This window comes from Nyctibius grandis, chromosome 1, assembly GCF_013368605.1.
Source record: "Nyctibius grandis isolate bNycGra1 chromosome 1, bNycGra1.pri, whole genome shotgun sequence".
NCBI classification, from domain to species: Eukaryota; Metazoa; Chordata; class Aves; order Nyctibiiformes; family Nyctibiidae; genus Nyctibius; species Nyctibius grandis.
In genome coordinates this window covers 65,071,359-65,088,360 of record NC_090658.1, presented here as the reverse complement: position 1 = coordinate 65,088,360, position 17,002 = coordinate 65,071,359, and the positions used below count along the sequence as shown (strand labels likewise).

Sequence of the window (17,002 nt, the reverse complement as noted above, 5' to 3'; positions counted from 1 at the left end):
CCCCATATGAGGGGAGCATTTTCCCTTTGCATTCATTCCTGCAACCCCCTTGGTTAGTTTCATTTGTTTATTTTCAGTGTTGCCAGTTTTGCAATCTTACCATGAACCCTGGGACACTAAATGCTTTTCTTAAAGCTTCAACTCATACAGCTTTATGACTCTATGGGAATTTCAGCTGGAAACAACTCTATGTTTCTATCAGTCAATAAACATTCACTGTTGTAGAAGAAAATCTTGATAGCATGAAGCCTAATGAATGGCTCAGTAACTACAAGACTGGAAAAAGTTTACTGCAGTCCCTGAGTATTTTCAGTATTTTAAGCTACCCATCCTTGTGCATGAGGGAATAGCTCACAATCTACTTTCTCTGGTAGAAAATATTTTTTAATAATTTCTTTAAATACTTGGACTAGAGCTTTTCCTGATAACAGTTTCTGCTGACCAGTCAGATTTTTTTTCAGGGTTTGTGTATACAGCAGTGATGGTTACCAGCTCAACTCACACCTAAGCTAACTGTCAGCTAGCAAGCTGAGGAAATGAGGGACATGTGTTTGTAACAGGACAGAGCTCACTGGACTGAAAGGGTGGTGAACTGGATGTGGAGATACTGCTGTAAGCATCTCAACTACCCATTCTAACGTTAACGAGGGGTATGATTGTGAGCTGAGCTCAGAGAAGTGACTGCGGCATCAATATAGCCTAAAAGCTACATACTAAGCAACTTCCATTTATTTGATTCATTGAAGAAATGTTGTGTTAGGAAGAAAGTAATCACGGTGCAGATGGGGCATTTTCCCCAGAAGGGCGGGCTGTGGGGGCAAGGTGGAACATGGCTGCCACCTACCGCCTGCTCCCAGCCAGCCGGGGGACAGAGGGGCTGGCCGGCCGTTCGCCTCAATAGCTGCATGTGAAACGCTGCTGTGGTTGGTGGTGCTTCGTGTTCCTCGAATTTACTCAGCTGCCCAGAGGCTGAGGAGGAAATACAGTCATGTTTAGCAGCTTTGCTTGTGGGCCCTTCTCTCTTTGCTGGTAAACTAGCTTTCGTTTCTTTAGTTGTTATTCTCTCTACCTTGAAATCTTCCTATGCAAATACTTTTTTACTCACTGTTATTTTGCTTCCTACTTCTAAGGATCTTCAAAACCTGAATTCACAAGCTTGTCTGTGAAAAAAATTGTTTTGGGAACTGGTCCTTCTCTCAGGACTTCCTTGTAACCTTTTATCCGCTTCTTGATCTTGAGGTCTATGAAAATTCTTTTAATCTGTGTTTAAAACAAAGCTGAGCCACTGATAAGAACTGTTTCCTGTTTGCATAACCTCTTTGTGGAATTTTGCTCATTACAAAAGATCAACTAGATTTGAAAATGCACTTGATGAAACCTTTCCAATGCTCAGATATATCAGTGATAAATTGTCCATAGAGTAACTGGACTTCACACCATCAAGCACTTGACTCCCAAACAACACCTCGCAAATGGCCGTGTCCAAATTTACTTACTGCACCACTGTGGTGGCCATGTAGCTTTCCAAATCTTGTTATGGACATCCCAGTCACAAAGGGCAATTACTTTAAAAACACTTGCTCAGAAAATTGTCTTGTAACTTGCATTTTGAAAAGATACATTGATTTTAAAAGATTCCACAGAGGCTAAAATTCGTGGAATTTGGCCTGGAGCAGCCAGTTCAGACACAGAGGTATTTCTTTGCCCCAGGGTTAAAAAAATCTGATCTCATATGATGTCTGACGATAAATTAAGCCTATAAATTGCCAGTTGTGAGGCTTTGGGAGCTGCTGTGATAATTCAAAGGATACATTAAATTGAGCTTCACTTGCACGGAATTTGGATTGCTTTTATTCTAAAATCCTGGAGGCTGTTGGATAAACATATTTGTTTTAATTTTTACCACGAGATTAAAGAATTAGTAGAACTGCCTAATTCCGTGATCTGCATTTGAGTGCCAGTTTAAGCAATTAGACATTTGTGTGACTTTACAATAGATTTTGTAGTCAAGGTTTAGTTTTAAATATAAGGCTGAGTAGCAGGAGTACGTAACTATCCTCCAAGATCCATGCTGTAACCTTGATTAAATAAACTAATTTGCCTTTGCTGTACCTTCCTAACATGTAAAATAATACTTTTGCATTTTCAGCTTGACACTCATACATAGGTCATTGTAACTAATTAGGGTAGTCTGTGTCCAACTGGAATAATCTCCGTATTAAAGTCCTGTGTATCACACACAGGATAGAATACAACAAAAGCTGCAGGTGCTGCTCTGGGGAAATACTTGTTTTCTAAGCCTGATACCTCCCCCACTTCCTTTCAAAGGCAAAATTCCCACTGACTTAAACAGAAGTTGTCAAGGGTATAAGAAAACTTGAGTTTGCTCATAGAAGGACTTCCATAAAGCACAATTGCATCACCAGAATGCTATAATATGCACATCCCTTCCAAGAAATCAGAGAACGAAATAGAAGGGCTTTTTAAAAGGAAAAATGACAGGTAACATACATACTTATACTACATTTGAAACATCTCATCTATTCAAGCTGATGCACACACAATGAGCTGATGTATGTCTTATATGGCATATAAAAGAACGGATTGTCTTTGAAGTTTGGCAGTGACCTCCTTCTCACTGGAAGGTCATTTTGCATAATTGTTTATCATGAGAAACGGGCAGTGAGTGGTCAGAGGCCCGGTCTGGGCCAGATGACAAACTGTTACTGTGAATCACACTGGGATATGTATGAAAGCCTAACAGTATCAAGTGATAAATTCCTCAGTAAGCGCTCCTAAACTTACAGCTTTCCTCTCAAGAGGTCAGAGGACAAGGCCGCACTGGAGGAATAAATCACAGAGGCCCAAGTCTGCAGCTACCACCTCTGCAGAGCCGGTCAGGGCGGGACCCGGCAGCCGGGGGCGGGGGGGGTGGCTGGCGCAGCAAGGCACAGCGAGGTGGCCACCCAGGGCCGCCGGCAGTTCCCCTGGAGCCCAGGGGGGCCTCTAAGGCGGCAGCGGTACGTACCCCTGTAGCCAGGCCCGCCGCTGTAGCCCAGAAGGACGGGGCCTGCGCGGCCTGCCATGCTGACAGCGTCCCGGGCCGCCCTCTGCCATCGCCAAAGATGGCGGCGGCGCGCAGCTTCAGTATCGCCCGGCGGGCAGGGCGCTTCCGCCGGGGCCTCCGCGCCTCGGCCGCGGCCCGGGCGGGGGCCATGGGCACGGCTGGCGGCGGCGGTACCCTGCGGCTGCCCGGGCTGCACGGCTACGCGGCGGAGTTCTCGCCCTACTGGCCGGGACGTGTGGCCTGCGCCGCCGCGCAGAACTACGGCATCGCAGGTGCGGGCGGAGCGGGGCGGGGGGTAACGCGTTCCCGGTGGCGGCTCCTCACGGGGGCTCGCGTGTGGCTGGAAGTCTGTGTGTCCGGAACGGCGGGCAGCGTCTGTAAAAGCCTGTTGGGATGTTGTTGTGCTTTGGCACAACGTCTGTTTTCTGTGGCCGGGCTGGGGCTGGTGTCGGAGCGGACGGCGAGCCTGGTGCTTGCCCCGGCGGTCCCCAGCCTGCCGGGTTCGCCGGCTTGCGAAAATACAAACCCGCTGCTTTGGTGGTGTTTCTCACAAGACCCTCTCAGAGGAGTATTGATTTTATAGGGTCGAGAATAAATATGGTAGTAGAGACATACCCAACGTGAACGAAATGTCTGAACATATTTTCTGCTTAAAATTTTAACTGTTCCAGGTTCAGTCACTGAGTGTGCAGACAGGCCCTGGTGTCGCCACGGTCCCACTGAAGAGGCGAGATGAGCTTCTCTCAGCATTGGGACCTTTTTCATTTCCAGTGGGAGTATTGCTCCTGAAAGCATTCATTTTAAATAAGGTTTCTAAATATGGACTTACTTTGACAACATTCCAGTGGTATGGGAGAGCAGTACCCATGTGTGTTTTCTCAGGAGTGAATTATTTGTTTAATTTCTGGTGAGCTGCGTTTGTATTACTACATTCAGGGGGAAAAGAAGTGTTATGTCTGCTCTGTTATCAGAAAGATGAAAAGGAACCCCCTGCTGGTATGTCTGTAACGTGAGGCTCATGGGGAAAATGTGAGCTGTTTCTTTTCCAACCTCATCTACAGGTATACTGTAGTAAAAAAAAAACAAACCAACAACCAAAAAAAGCAATCTGATGTAAGTTAATTACTGTTTTGGAGAACATGAGACAAGATGATGTTTATTTATGCAACTAATTGTTTGGCCTCTTAAAGTTCAGCTGCTCTTTGTATTTGCACATTGTAGCTACCTCAGAACTACAGTAGTTTCCTTTGGCGTGGAGGAACTAGTTGTGATGTTCTGTTTTATTTTGCTCATTTAGGTTGTGGAGCTCTGGCAGTGCTGGAACAAAATGAAGCTGGGATTGTTCTGCTCAGGAGGTAACATAGGTTTATGTTTTGTTTTTGCAAGAGAAAAACTTGTTATGTACCTGTGAGTACAAGACACAACCCAAATATTTTGGGTTATTGTTAGTGATAAAAAGTATTGTATCCATGCTATAGTATCTACTGAATACATGTCTTTGTATTTACATACAAATGAATATATTTGTATTTACATACAAATGGTAGGTTTACATTGCATAGATTTGTTATAGGAAGTAATCTGGGTTGCACCTTTTCCACAGTGTAAACCATTTTACAGAAAACTGTGTAAATTAAAAGCAACCTCTCTGCCCTAGTTTGAAATTAAAAGTTTTAGCTTTTTAGGAACAGTGCATTGCCACCTAAATTTATGCCCTTATGATTGGCTTATACCAAAAATAGAGCCGGAAGCTGTGTAAAGTCATGGAGGTCCTTCCTAGGAGATCCAATATTCTAAGGGTTTGAGAGGAGTTTGATTTGTGTTCTGGATGAGAGGAGAAGGGTTAGGAAGGAGGAGGGGGTTTAATACTTGACCATCATTGACCTAAAAGTTTTTTAAAAAAGAAAGTTTTGAAACAGCAGTTGTTTAGATTAAGAGAGCAGAATTAGAAATGCTAAACAAAGTTAATCATATTCAGATAAACTGTTTTTAATTCATAATTATAAAGCAAAACTCTTTGAAGCTGTTCAACACTGTTATTTCTGCCAAGTGCTCTGGTTTAGTACGTTCGTTTCTATGTCTCCAGTGACTCCACTTATTTTGTGATAGAAAGTCCTGTAACTTCCCAAGCCATAAGCTGGGTCACTTTCGCTATCAAAACATTCTGTGTGCATGCCTTTCCCTCATCATTACTGCAGGGTGCCATGAAGTTTAACCTGAGCTTAGCTGAACCTTCAGCGAGAAGGGGGTAAATAAGTTCATATTTACCATCAGATAACAGCATGGTTATTAATAGTTGTTGCAGAGCAACTAATGTATGGTATCTGATCCCACATGAAGAATTGTTGGTGTGTTGAAAGCCCTTTTTAAGGGAGTGTAGAGATCTTTAATATGTTCATGACTCACTCTCTGTTGGTTTTTCACTGTGACTCAGCTTCTTAATGGTGTTGTGGATTGGATAGAACTCTCCCAACACAAACAGTTTTATTTCTTTGTTTACCACAGTTGTTACAGACAAAGGGCTCCTACCTCTCTAGCAACATGCTGGAGAAACCGTAGATCAGACTGAGACATGTGGTACGTCTGTCTCTCTCTGTTTGCCTGGCAAGTAAGACTGAAGTCAGGTTTCATTTTATGTGTGTGGAAGATCCTTGGCTCATTTATGCTTTAACTTAATCAAGCTATTCTGGCATGCGGTTGTAAAAGTTGACATTATAACAAGTAAGGTACTTGTAAGGAGATTTACTGGAAACTCAAATACATAAAAATGCTGTTTAGAATGGTAAAGAGGGTGATTTAAAGAAATACTGTCTTTGCATGTAACTAGTCCAGACTTTTATGTCTTGCTTTCTCACAGACAAATATCTTTATTGTTCTGATTTAGTTTTGACTGGAATGATGGCCTGTTTGATGTGACCTGGAGTGAGAATAATGAAAATGTGTTGATCACTTCTAGCGGAGATGGATCTCTGCAAATCTGGGATACAGCTAAAACCAAAGGTCCGCTGCAAGTCTATAAAGAGCACACTCAGGAGGTAAACCAGACAAACTTGAAAAATTTAATGGACAATGTAATGTTTGAATTATTAAAAGATTTTTTTTTTGGACTTGTAATCAAAAGTGGGTTTTGTTGTAGATTTTTTTTTTAACTTTGTTTGGGTCCGTGGTTTGAATTTACAACTTAACATTATTTTGAATATAAAGCAAATTACCTATTGTACATGTTCGTTTGTGCATTCATATGCTGTAGTGGGTACTGCTTAATTACATAAAACTAATATATTCAGAAATAACATTTGTGTTTTCTTATAGGGTAAGTAATCATTGTGTTGTATGAAAGTACTGCAGTCGTGCTGTGATTTTTAAAGAGCGTTATTGGATAGGTCTAAATCAGACAGCTGATGTATATAGCAGTGTTATCCTTGAGGATATAGAGTGATACACATTATGCAGATCCTTAGGACTTCTGTTGTACTTGGGAACTGCTTATCCTTTTCCATCCCAGCATCTGTGAGATCTTACTCAAATAACGGTAGTCAAATATTGGGATGGCATGTATTTTTTTAGGCTTGGTTTGATACTATTGCATTTGGTTTTATTAAAATCTCAGTTTCTTTATGCAGTGCAGTATGGGTAGAGAAAAATGTTACATTCTTGTTCATAAATGTATTTGCATATTTTTAAGGACACTTATGCTTTAGTATATTTATCTTTCCCCAAGTGATTTTTCTAGCCTTTTTTTTTTTTTTTTCATGCTTTCCTTCTAACTCTCCACGCACTTCTGTCAAGTCTTTGAACTTTAGATGCAATCAATTTTAGCCTGGGTTACTAATACTTTATCTAAATGACATAAATCTGAATAAAATAATCTAGTGGATATGTATTAAATAAAAAATTATGGCAGGAATGCAGTTTTGTATTCACAAATACCTCAAGATTTTTTCAGATATGAAGCACAAAGCTAAAAGCTGAGTGACTGCAGTTACATGACAGTCCGTCTTCTGTACCTTATTTCTTTCTAATTTTGCTACTTTCATTTAATACATATGCTATGTAAATAAAGGATTTTGAGAAATGAGTTTGTAGTTGTGATCAGGACTTCATGATAGTGTTCAAAGGCTGATGGTAGTAACAGAAAGATGTAGGCAAAGCATAATACCAAAATATTTTTTTTTGTCTCTATCATTTTCTCATTGAAATTCTGTTCATAAGTTTATTTTGGTTCTGCTACACCATCTGTTGTTTCTGAAGTAAACATTTATGTGTCCAAGTCTTAGTTTAGCAGGTAGCATGGGGAGGTGGCGGCATTCAACCGTGAGTTAGACAGTATAGGACACGTGGGCTGAGTGTTTGTTGCGAGATACAAAAGGTTTGTGTTGATTCTTTATGAACATGCATTAAGAGGATAGATCTCAGGGGGAATATACCTAATAGTTTGTGGTAAACACTGGCAGACAATGCTCTTTAAAATGATTGACTACCTTCATCATCCTTAATCCCTGCCTGACGTTTCTAATGACAATTTTGTCGCTGCGTTTTATAATATTTCTAATGCAAGATTGACAGGGATCTGTTTCTTGTTTTCTAAATGAGATCATTGTCCTTCCTCAAAAAGAATGTGCATTTTTAATTTAAAAGCTCATCTGTATTATCAAAGGACAATGAGTTTTATTCCAGCACTAACCGACTGCTGAATCTCATGAATAAATTAGTCAAATTTACTTTGGTTTTGATGACGTTTCACTGGAATGTGAGAGAATATAATACTTGAATTAAATTTGTCTTGTAAAGTGAGCCTGAACATTCATTTTGAACTGTTTTTTATGGTTTTACATCTTTTTTTCCATCATCTTTTCATCTTCCCTGAGGCATTTCTTGCTGCTGTTTAGGCATAAACTAGTGTTAATGTATTTTATGATTGAAGATAAAACACTAAAAGATTAACACCTTAGGTTTATGCTGTGTTATTAGTCTTTCCCAGTTGCTCAGCACAGCTTCTGTTGAAGTGTCTGTAAATTTATGTTGGATGATAGCATGAAAAGGAAAGAAGAAAAGTGAACCTTACTTGGTTCTCCACACCACCTTCTTTTCGTTCTCTTCCCATTACATGGACCTGTCACATGCCAAATGGAAAACAGCTCTTGCTTTTTCTGAGCCTGTTGTCTGTTCTGTTTGTAATTCTTGCCTGAAGGAGAATTTGCCCGGGTCCCATTGCCTCTGATGCAGCTGCAGAGTGCTGAGCAGTCCCAGCCATGTCTGCCATACGTACACAGATCCGTGTCACAACACGTGTTCAACAGATCCGTGTGCTGATAGCTTGCGAGTGAGCTGTAAGCCATATGTGCACTTTGCCTTATCTGTGCAGTAGATCTGATACATCCCAAATGTGTGGGGCTAGGTGAGTTGTGTGACACAAGCGCGTATTTCTCAGAGACTTATTTCTTTCTGGAAAATCTTTGACATGAATATGAGAGCCAGACACTTCAACAGAGCTGAATTCACAAGGTTGTTGTGTGAAAGAGGCATAGTATGTAGTGGTACGTTTAGGGGCTTTTCCTAACAGCAACAGCTTAGGAGTTGAACACAGGCCATCACACAGATTCAGGGGGAAGGGGAGAGGCTAATGTTTGTGAGGAGCTTGGGAGCCACTTTGGAGAACTGTGATGTCTTCCATTCTTAAAATATGAGCAGGTACTTGTGTGTCTCCTTTGTTTTTATTTTAATAGGAGGGGTCAGGTTGAAAGGGCGGGTGTTTTAGTGAGCTGTAGTACTGGTAGTTAGCTGACAAGAGTAGAAAAGCCAAGAGGTAAAGGCATAGTTTGGAAAAACAAACAAAAGAACTACCTCTCAGTTTGTTATTTGGCTTTTGTCAAGTACTGTCTGAGTGTCTTGTACATTTGGATTATAAGCTCCTCAAGGAGGGGAGCTAGCACAAATGGTGCCAGAGCCATATGCCTTTCAGTATATGGGAAGTCAGACATTGTAAAATAAAAAAGAAAAGTTTCAGATAATGAACTTTGTTTTTCTGTGGGCAGTGGTTGCCTTTCACTTATGGGAAATAAGCAAATAGATGAAAACCAGTTGATTTAAGCTGAATCTAGCATAGACTGAGAGATTTCTTAGGAAGGAGACTGCTCAGAAGTAGCTAAATGATGCCTCAGTTTCCTTTCTCATACAGGACACTTTCCATAGAAGATTTTGGCTTTTGCTGGATTTTTTCCAGTCTAGCTTCTCTACTTTTTTGTCTGGTGACACAGGTCCAAACATTCTCACCTTCAAAACAGGATTGCTGCCATTGAATGCACATTTCCATCTATGCAAAACAAACACAGCATCTAGTATGTTGACTTTCAGATTAGACCCAGTGCTGTGCTAGAGCTAGATCATCCCAGCTGGAGAACAAAGCCTTGGTGGTTAGTGGCCCAACTGTTGAGAGCGGTGACACCTACTACTGGTAGGTAGTGGCAATGTTTCTGATAAGTGTCATGGAAGGTCTGATTGGGTCAGGAGGTGAAGAAAATAAAACTGTTTCAGCTAATATTTGTCCACCTTAGCACTGAAACGGTTCATGTCCCACTGCAGCTTATTGAGCCATTTTGGTGTGATGTAAAACTAGATAGAACGCACCTTCCATCATGTAGATAAAGATATGGTGCCTTTGAAGATGGAAGTTGTATGTGTTCTTGAGACTTTCAGATTTGAAGATTTGAAGTAATTTGAAGAACTACCTTAGAGTGTTTGTTTTCACTGAGGCAGCAGAGCTGAAAAATCAGCAGTGAAGGATGGAGTTAAGGTATCCTCTGTCAAGACAGGCATTAGAATCAACTGTCAGAGAAGAGAGAGCTTATTTCAACTACACTGAAAAGGAATTTCTTAATAGCTGAAATGATTAGTCATAAGGGAAGTTGAGTTTTTAGTTTTATTTTATTTGTTTGAGGATATGAATGGTAAAAAGAGAGTGTCATAGAACCTGGAAAAGATGAAAATCAGTATTTTATGGCTTGTATTTCTTATGAGAATTAGATATCATAAAAAAGTGTTTATTGTTAGCTAAAACCTCAAAGTCAACTCTATAGTCAACTGTGAAGAGAGATGGCATTTACATTGCTAGCAATTAGAAACTGTAGGTATTTGAATAATACTGGATCAGAGATAAGAAACCAGCCTGAATTATGGCTTTTTACAGTGGTAGAAACTTCTAGTGATGGTGGGTCTATGTGAATTTTATTACAACTTCCCCCCTTCCCCCTCCATTTTGGCCCATCTTTACTTTTTTGGATACTTTTCTGAGCCTATATGTAACTTTAATGCCAGACTGAGATGTTAAATTTAATTTTTGTTCAGGTAAATGGCATTGTTGGCAGCTTTGTGGGGCTTGACTGGTGTGGGTTTTTAGCTGATTGTGATGCAGTCTGCAAATTGAAGTCTATTTTGTGAAATTTTGGCTAACTAGAGTCTCAAACTTGTATTCTAATGCACTTTCTAAACTAGGCTGTTATATCATTTATAGGCATATAGTGTTGACTGGAGCCAAACTAGAGGAGAGCAGCTAGTGGTGTCAGGTTCATGGGATCAAACAGCCAAGCTGGTATGTTGGTTTTCTGCTGAAGGTGAAAAATGTGATTTGTTTTGGATCTGATAGTTCTTTGTGTTAAGAAGCAGCATTGATTCACTTTTCCTTTTTATTTATACACTGAGGCTGAAATTGTGTTTTAACTGAGATGTTGCTTTATCTCTCAGTTGATACCAGTTTAAGTATACAAATGCTTTTCATGATACATGGTAAAAAGAAGTTAATTTAGTCTCTTCTTTATGTATAAAGCTTTTTTATGTATGAAACCCTTTCCTTTCTTATTGAATGTGTACCTCAACAGTTTTCTTTTTACTTTATTCAGTGGGATCCAGCTGTGGGGAAGTCGTTATGCACTTTTAAAGGTCACGAAGGGGTCATTTACAGCACTATATGGTCTCCACACATCCCAGGTTGTTTTGCATCTGCCTCAGGTAAACATGATGGTAAAGGGGTTCTCACAACATAAATAAAAAAACTTCTATGTTGTTGGATTAGTTCAGACTTTGTCCAGCAGATGGTAGTGTGTGTCATACATAAAAGTGGAAGAAGGAAAGCTAAACATCTTGCTGCAGCTGGATTTGTAGTTTCTGTTACGATCTGTAAATCATCCTCTTGGCCATTTAAACAGGAATCAGCAGTTTTCTAGCAGTTGCTTCAGTGACCTTGTGGCAGTTTTTTCTCTTATTTTATGTAACTGTCTTCCATTTACCTCACTCATGTTATTGACCACTAAATCATGTTATATGCTTTATTTTGTAGTCTGGCTTACATTTTTGTTCAAATTCTCTCAAGTGTCAGTAGACTGTTAGCTCTGTGAGAAAGATAGTAAATTCCCGTTGAACTGTTTTACGTACTGCTGGAGATCTCTATGCCTTGTTCTTTGGGAAAGGTAATAATCAATTTTACTTTTCTGCTTTGGTCAGTGTTATGAATCTTGCTGGTCAATACAATCACAATTGAGTTGCGTGTACCTAGAGGCAAAGAGACTGTATGGTGAGGTGGCAGTGTTTTCCAAACACTGCTCCTGCTCCACAGGCACAAGGAGAGCTCTGGAGTGAGACTTGGAGCCTGACTGCTGACCCCTTGCTCACAGCAAGGGGTGCTGTGAGCCATGGAGTTTGCTTGAGAACTAAAGGGGCAGTAAGACACTGCTTTAATACAAATATTGGTAGATGAACTCCAGTGGCTTAAATTTATCTGATTTCAAGTCTGTTGGACTTCCGTACTGGTTTAAATAGAAATTGTTTACCTCTTATATCAAGATAGTAAGCAAGTATAAATATGTTTTTCTGTTACTGAAGCTAAAGAGAGACAGTGAGTACACACAGAATACTGGTATTCCCTGTTCCATGTGAAGTTTGATGAAAAAGTGCACATGGCTTTCAGAAAACTTCAGTCTTGCTATTTCCATCTGACTCTGCTTGCAGAGTTGAACTAGAATGACTAACAAGTTACATGTATTTGTTCTAACATACTAGTGCTTGGAAGCCAGATGCTCGTGCACAGATAGTTTCAACTTACTTGAAGATTCATTGAGGTAACAGTTGGTGAGGTACCTATCTAATAGGGTGTGCAGAAACTTACAGGATTGAGCCCTGTATGCTGTATGAACAGTTCTCCTGAAATGCAACTATATGCTACAGAATACTAGCTGAGTACCATTTGGTCAAACATAAGTACAGAAAACAGTGCTTAGTGTTTTTTTTTTTTGCAAATTCTAGGGGATGGTATGATCTCTTTAAACTCCTGCTCAGAAGCCTCCCCTCTACGGTAGTCTTACTCATACAAAATTTCTGACATCCTAGATGAGCAAAAGGACTTTACTGATCCAGCTAGTTATTTCAAATTTGATTCTCTAGGCTATTAAGCCAAACTCTCTTCTAATACATTGCCACTTGAACAATTTTGGGAAGCATTGATTGTTAGATGCTTTATGTGGTGGTACTGAAATTGGGTACAGCAACATACAATTGATCTGTTCTTTGAATGACTCAGTGGGTGCAGCTGCTCTGTTTTGACTAAAACACTAGAGAGTTCCTATTCTTTTGTGAATTTTACTTTGACTCTTGAAAGGGGCAAACATACATTGCTGGAGCCTGAAGCTAATTGCAGTCGGTTTTCACTGACTGATGATTCCATAGTATTTTATAGGAAAAACAACATGCAGAAAAGACACAATATTTTTCTTCTGTAAGTACTACTCAGGTATGAAATAAAAATCCTATAGTGTAATGCTAGGGGTAAAATCATTAGGTAAGAGAAAATGAAGTCTTCGAAACAATAGTGAACTTTCTTATGGTTTCCAAAATAAAACATCTGGTGTGCTTTTAAATGAAATAACTTCAAACCAAAAATCTTGCATAGAAATCACGACATGCCAATGTGGAAAAGGTTTCTTTGTTTACTTTTGTTTTTTCTTTACACTGGAATTTTCCTGTGGTTTGATAAGATTACTTCACTACAGAAAATACATATTGGGAGTTTTTTCTTTGTGTGAGTAGTAGAAGTACTCATGACCCTCTGGCTCTGGTATAAATGCCATTTCCATAGTGTAAGAAAGGCATATTGGACAGTTTATGTTCAGAGAGTTTACTTCACTGTTTAGCGTTTAATGGCATTCTACTGTCAGTCAAGATGTGATGCAAGTCAAGTGGAACTGTTCAGGAGGCTGGACCTCCTCATTTGAAACTTGCTGTGATCCACACACTTTATAAGGATGATAAAAAATTATGGGACAGAAAGCTTAATTTAACTGATGACTGATCTTCTATTGAGCTAAAGTTGGAGCTGGAGGAAAAACTGCCATTTCAACATGATAGTACTGTGTCAAATTTACAGCTGTTCCCTTCTTTGATACCCTTGCTTGAAGCATTGACCTGAAGTTTTTGTGGTCTCTTCTTTTGCAACTTTGTGTTGTCCTGAAAGTTAGTACCTGAAAATGTGTCTTTTGCATGCCTCACCCCTGCCCTTTTTCTGCCTTTATTTGAATCCACACAGATGCCAGGATTAGTTTGTGAACACTGAAAACAGAAAACCAAACACAACCGCAAGCCACAGTAAAATAGCTGCTCAGAAGGACCATTATGTGCCTAGACAACTTTTGCCTGAAGCTAATAAGATTAAGTCTTTGCTTTTGGAATATGACACTTTCTCAAACTGTTACGAGACTAGAAAAAGAATATGAGTGAAGAAAATGAGAAACCTAAGACTGCAATATAAAGCAGTTGAAGAAGAATTTGATACTAAGTGTGGTTATTTTGCTTCATTAAGTCTTTGATCTGAATATATACAGGCAAACTAAGTTTGTCTGCAGTGGACAATAAAATGCAATTGAATTACGGAAGATAAATATGTCTGATGCTTCGGTTAAATTAGTTTTTATTCAGCATCTAATACACTTCCATTTAACATTTACAGGGATGTGTGAGGTACTTTACGATGCTGTTGTCTTCATGTACAATCATTTGTACTCTCAAAAAGCAAGTAAATGGCTTATGTTTTTTTGTTTGAAATTGGGAGTTAATAGCAACAGGACAAACCGTTAAACCGTTAATTCTGTATATGTAAATAACTGATGTTGTGATGTCAGTAACAATTTCTTAGCTGATAAGATAAGCAGGATGTTCAGGTGTACGTGCGGCACCAAACCAGAGCCCTGGTAAATGTCTGCCTTACACTGAAAAAACAGTGATGTGGAAAATGTCGATAAAGAAGTGACATAAATGTTTAACAGCATCATCATGGCTAAAAGGGTTTAATGAGTTGTTGTGTCATTTGCCCAGGAGGTCTCTTGTTTGTTTGTTTTACCCAGAGAGCAAAATGGTGAGAAGACATAAAGAAGGGGCCAAATGCACACAATGTTAGTATATAGTCAAACATAAATCAGTTCTAGTGAACGATTCTCTATGACTACAGAGCAAATGCTTGGTCCTGTGGTTTATAAAGAAAGCATCCTTTATAGTATCAGCTGGTTTTATTGCCCTTTAAATTTAGCAGTGGGAAGTAATTAATGACTTTTACCCTTATCTGCATAACTGTAGTATTTTTCAATACAGATATGACACTGACAAAAGAGAATATGAATGTTTTGGGTTTGACAAAGCCCAGATTTAGAATGACTGCTAGTTTTTATCTTAGCTACTGGGACCTCAGTTTTAATGCTGCATTCATTTTTAAATCATTACTACACTCCTTAAATTTACTGAGCAGGGCAGATACATAGTTTTCATATCATCTTAAATCATGAACAAGGGAAAGAAGTGTTTCTTAAATCTGCAAGATAATGTCTGTATTCATCAGTATTTAGATCAATTAATTGTATTCTTTGCTCAAAGACTTATTTTTCAGACTGAAAGCCCAGGGCGAAAAATTTTCTCGTACCACAACCAGGTGTGATCATTTCTGAGAAATTTTTATTATGTTGACAAAATGTGGTTGGGAACTGTAGCTTTGCTGGTTTACAAATGAACTTGAAAATCCAGCCTCCGTTCTTTGAAAGCCTTTGTACTCAGTGCTAGACTTTAAGGTTAAAATTAAAAAACTTCGTTTATCTCGTATTCTGTTTTATTGCCACCCCTGATATAGTGAGTTGCCTTTTAAAAAGTTTGTCTTCTTGCCTACTGGTCTCTTAGTGACAAATGTGTGTAGTTAAGGGGTTGTCGAGCTGTAGTTTCATAAATCAGGCTGGCATGTAGTCTTTGCACACCTTTCTGTGTTTGGGATCCAAATTGTGAAAGAAAACTAAGAATGAACTAATTATTTTGCATGAAATAATGAGCTGGGGAAGGTGTACATCCACTAAGAGGATGGTTACTGAATTAGTTGGAAAGGAATAGACTTGAGTGAAGCTCCTCAATAAAGAGATGTTTTCCATGTGTAAGTTCCTGGACCAAATTTGGGGTTGTCAGGTCTTTGACTTCAGCTTTCTGAAGCTTCGTCTTACATTCCTGCTTCAGAAGTAGTACAGGGCAAAACAAGGAGCTATTGGGGAGTGGGGCTTGCAGATAAGTAATTCCAGAGATGTTTGTGTTTGTTCAGATTCCTAAAAAACTGAAGGAAATAATCTTCTGTTCTGCTATGACAGTCATTTGTCAAGAGTTCCAAAACACTTTACTAGAGGTTAGTAGTTTGTGTGTGGTGTGGGTCCACTCTTTGCTTTTTATGAGTTCTTTCCTGGTTATTTGCTTGTTGAATATGCTGGAAGAAATGCCATCATGAATAAGGTTCAAGGCTTTGTGAAACTTGGTTATTTTTGGAATCCAAATCCTCGAGGCATAAAAGAATAAGGAGGTTTCAGTTTACTGCATGGCACCTTATTGTACAAATCGAACATCTAGCGAGCAAACCAACTACAGAGTTACTGTGTTTTGCTGCAGTTTAGCTAAACTGCTGTTTATGCTAGAAACTATTAAAATATAATTTACTTGTTTTCTTTGTTGTGTTAAATCTATGTAATCAAGTGAGATGGGTATTTTCATTTGCAATCTGTTGCTTCCAGACATGCTAGCACAGTATTGAAGTCACCCAAGTCTTGTGCTTGGTAAGCTTTACTAAATCAACCTCTAATATGCAAGCTGAAATATTTATCAGGAAGTGAGTTTGGCCCTCAGTTTATGGTATGTGCTGACCATAGTAAAGTATTGTATGTAGCACATGCTAGACTATAAAGCACTTTAATGTTATAATATTTTATATTAGAATCTCATATTGTAAAATAGTGGTTTAGTGTTGAGAAGAAAAATGCAGTAACAGTTTTTTACAATGAATTAATATGTTTTGGGTCATTTGGGTTAGAGTTAGGTATCTAGCTAATACTGGCATTTGCTGAAGAATGGTTTAATAATAGTGATAAGTTAGGTCAATTTTGAAATGAAAATTTTGTTCCAAGATTTATGTGTAATTATATTGGAAAACACTGAAATAAAAGTTTTCACTGTTCTTTTTTTTTTTTTTTTTAAACATTTTACTCTTTTCAGAAAAAAGACTACATTGAGGTCTTCTCTGAAATAACTTAAAGCTATTTTGATTTTTAGCTTTACAGCATTTTGTATCAGACCAAAAAATTACCAGTTGGAAAGTACGTTTGCACTGGTAATTATGTTTACTTGATATCTAGGTTGTGCTATGTGGAAATAGATTTCGTGCATTCAGTAGAGTCCTGTTGGATGATTTAAATAAAGCTGCTATTTGTGTCACTGTATTTCTGTCTCTTTGTGTGGAATCTCATGAGCTGTATTAATCCTGTTCTAGGTTCGCTTATACTGTCTGTGATAGAAATGGACAGCATGACCATTTTAACATGCCTAAAAAAATTGGTTTTGAGAGTCATGAGATTTGGGTTCTGCTCTTTATTCTCCCACAGA

General features: G+C 39.0%; 1 protein-coding gene across 4 annotated transcripts in view; it reads left to right on the top strand.

Moving 5' to 3' along the window:
• The first annotated feature begins 2,921 nt into the window (after window positions 1–2,921).
• The window catches only part of PEX7 (peroxisomal biogenesis factor 7), a 45,494-nt gene continuing 31,413 nt past the window's right edge, over window positions 2,922–17,002 (top strand). For 3 of the 4 annotated variants that reach the window (XR_011049202.1, XM_068412498.1, XM_068412507.1), the window contains exons 1-5: window positions 2,922–3,339; window positions 4,365–4,422; window positions 5,952–6,102; window positions 10,578–10,655; window positions 10,963–11,071. Coding sequence is in view for 3 of the 4 variants with exons in the window: in XM_068412498.1 (XP_068268599.1) it covers window positions 3,126–3,339; window positions 4,365–4,422; window positions 5,952–6,102; window positions 10,578–10,655; window positions 10,963–11,071 (610 nt within the window). In the remaining variant the exon portion in view is untranslated. The remainder of the gene's footprint in view (window positions 3,340–4,364; window positions 4,423–5,951; window positions 6,103–10,577; window positions 10,656–10,962; window positions 11,072–17,002) is intronic. The other variant, XM_068412520.1, reaches the window with a different exon arrangement.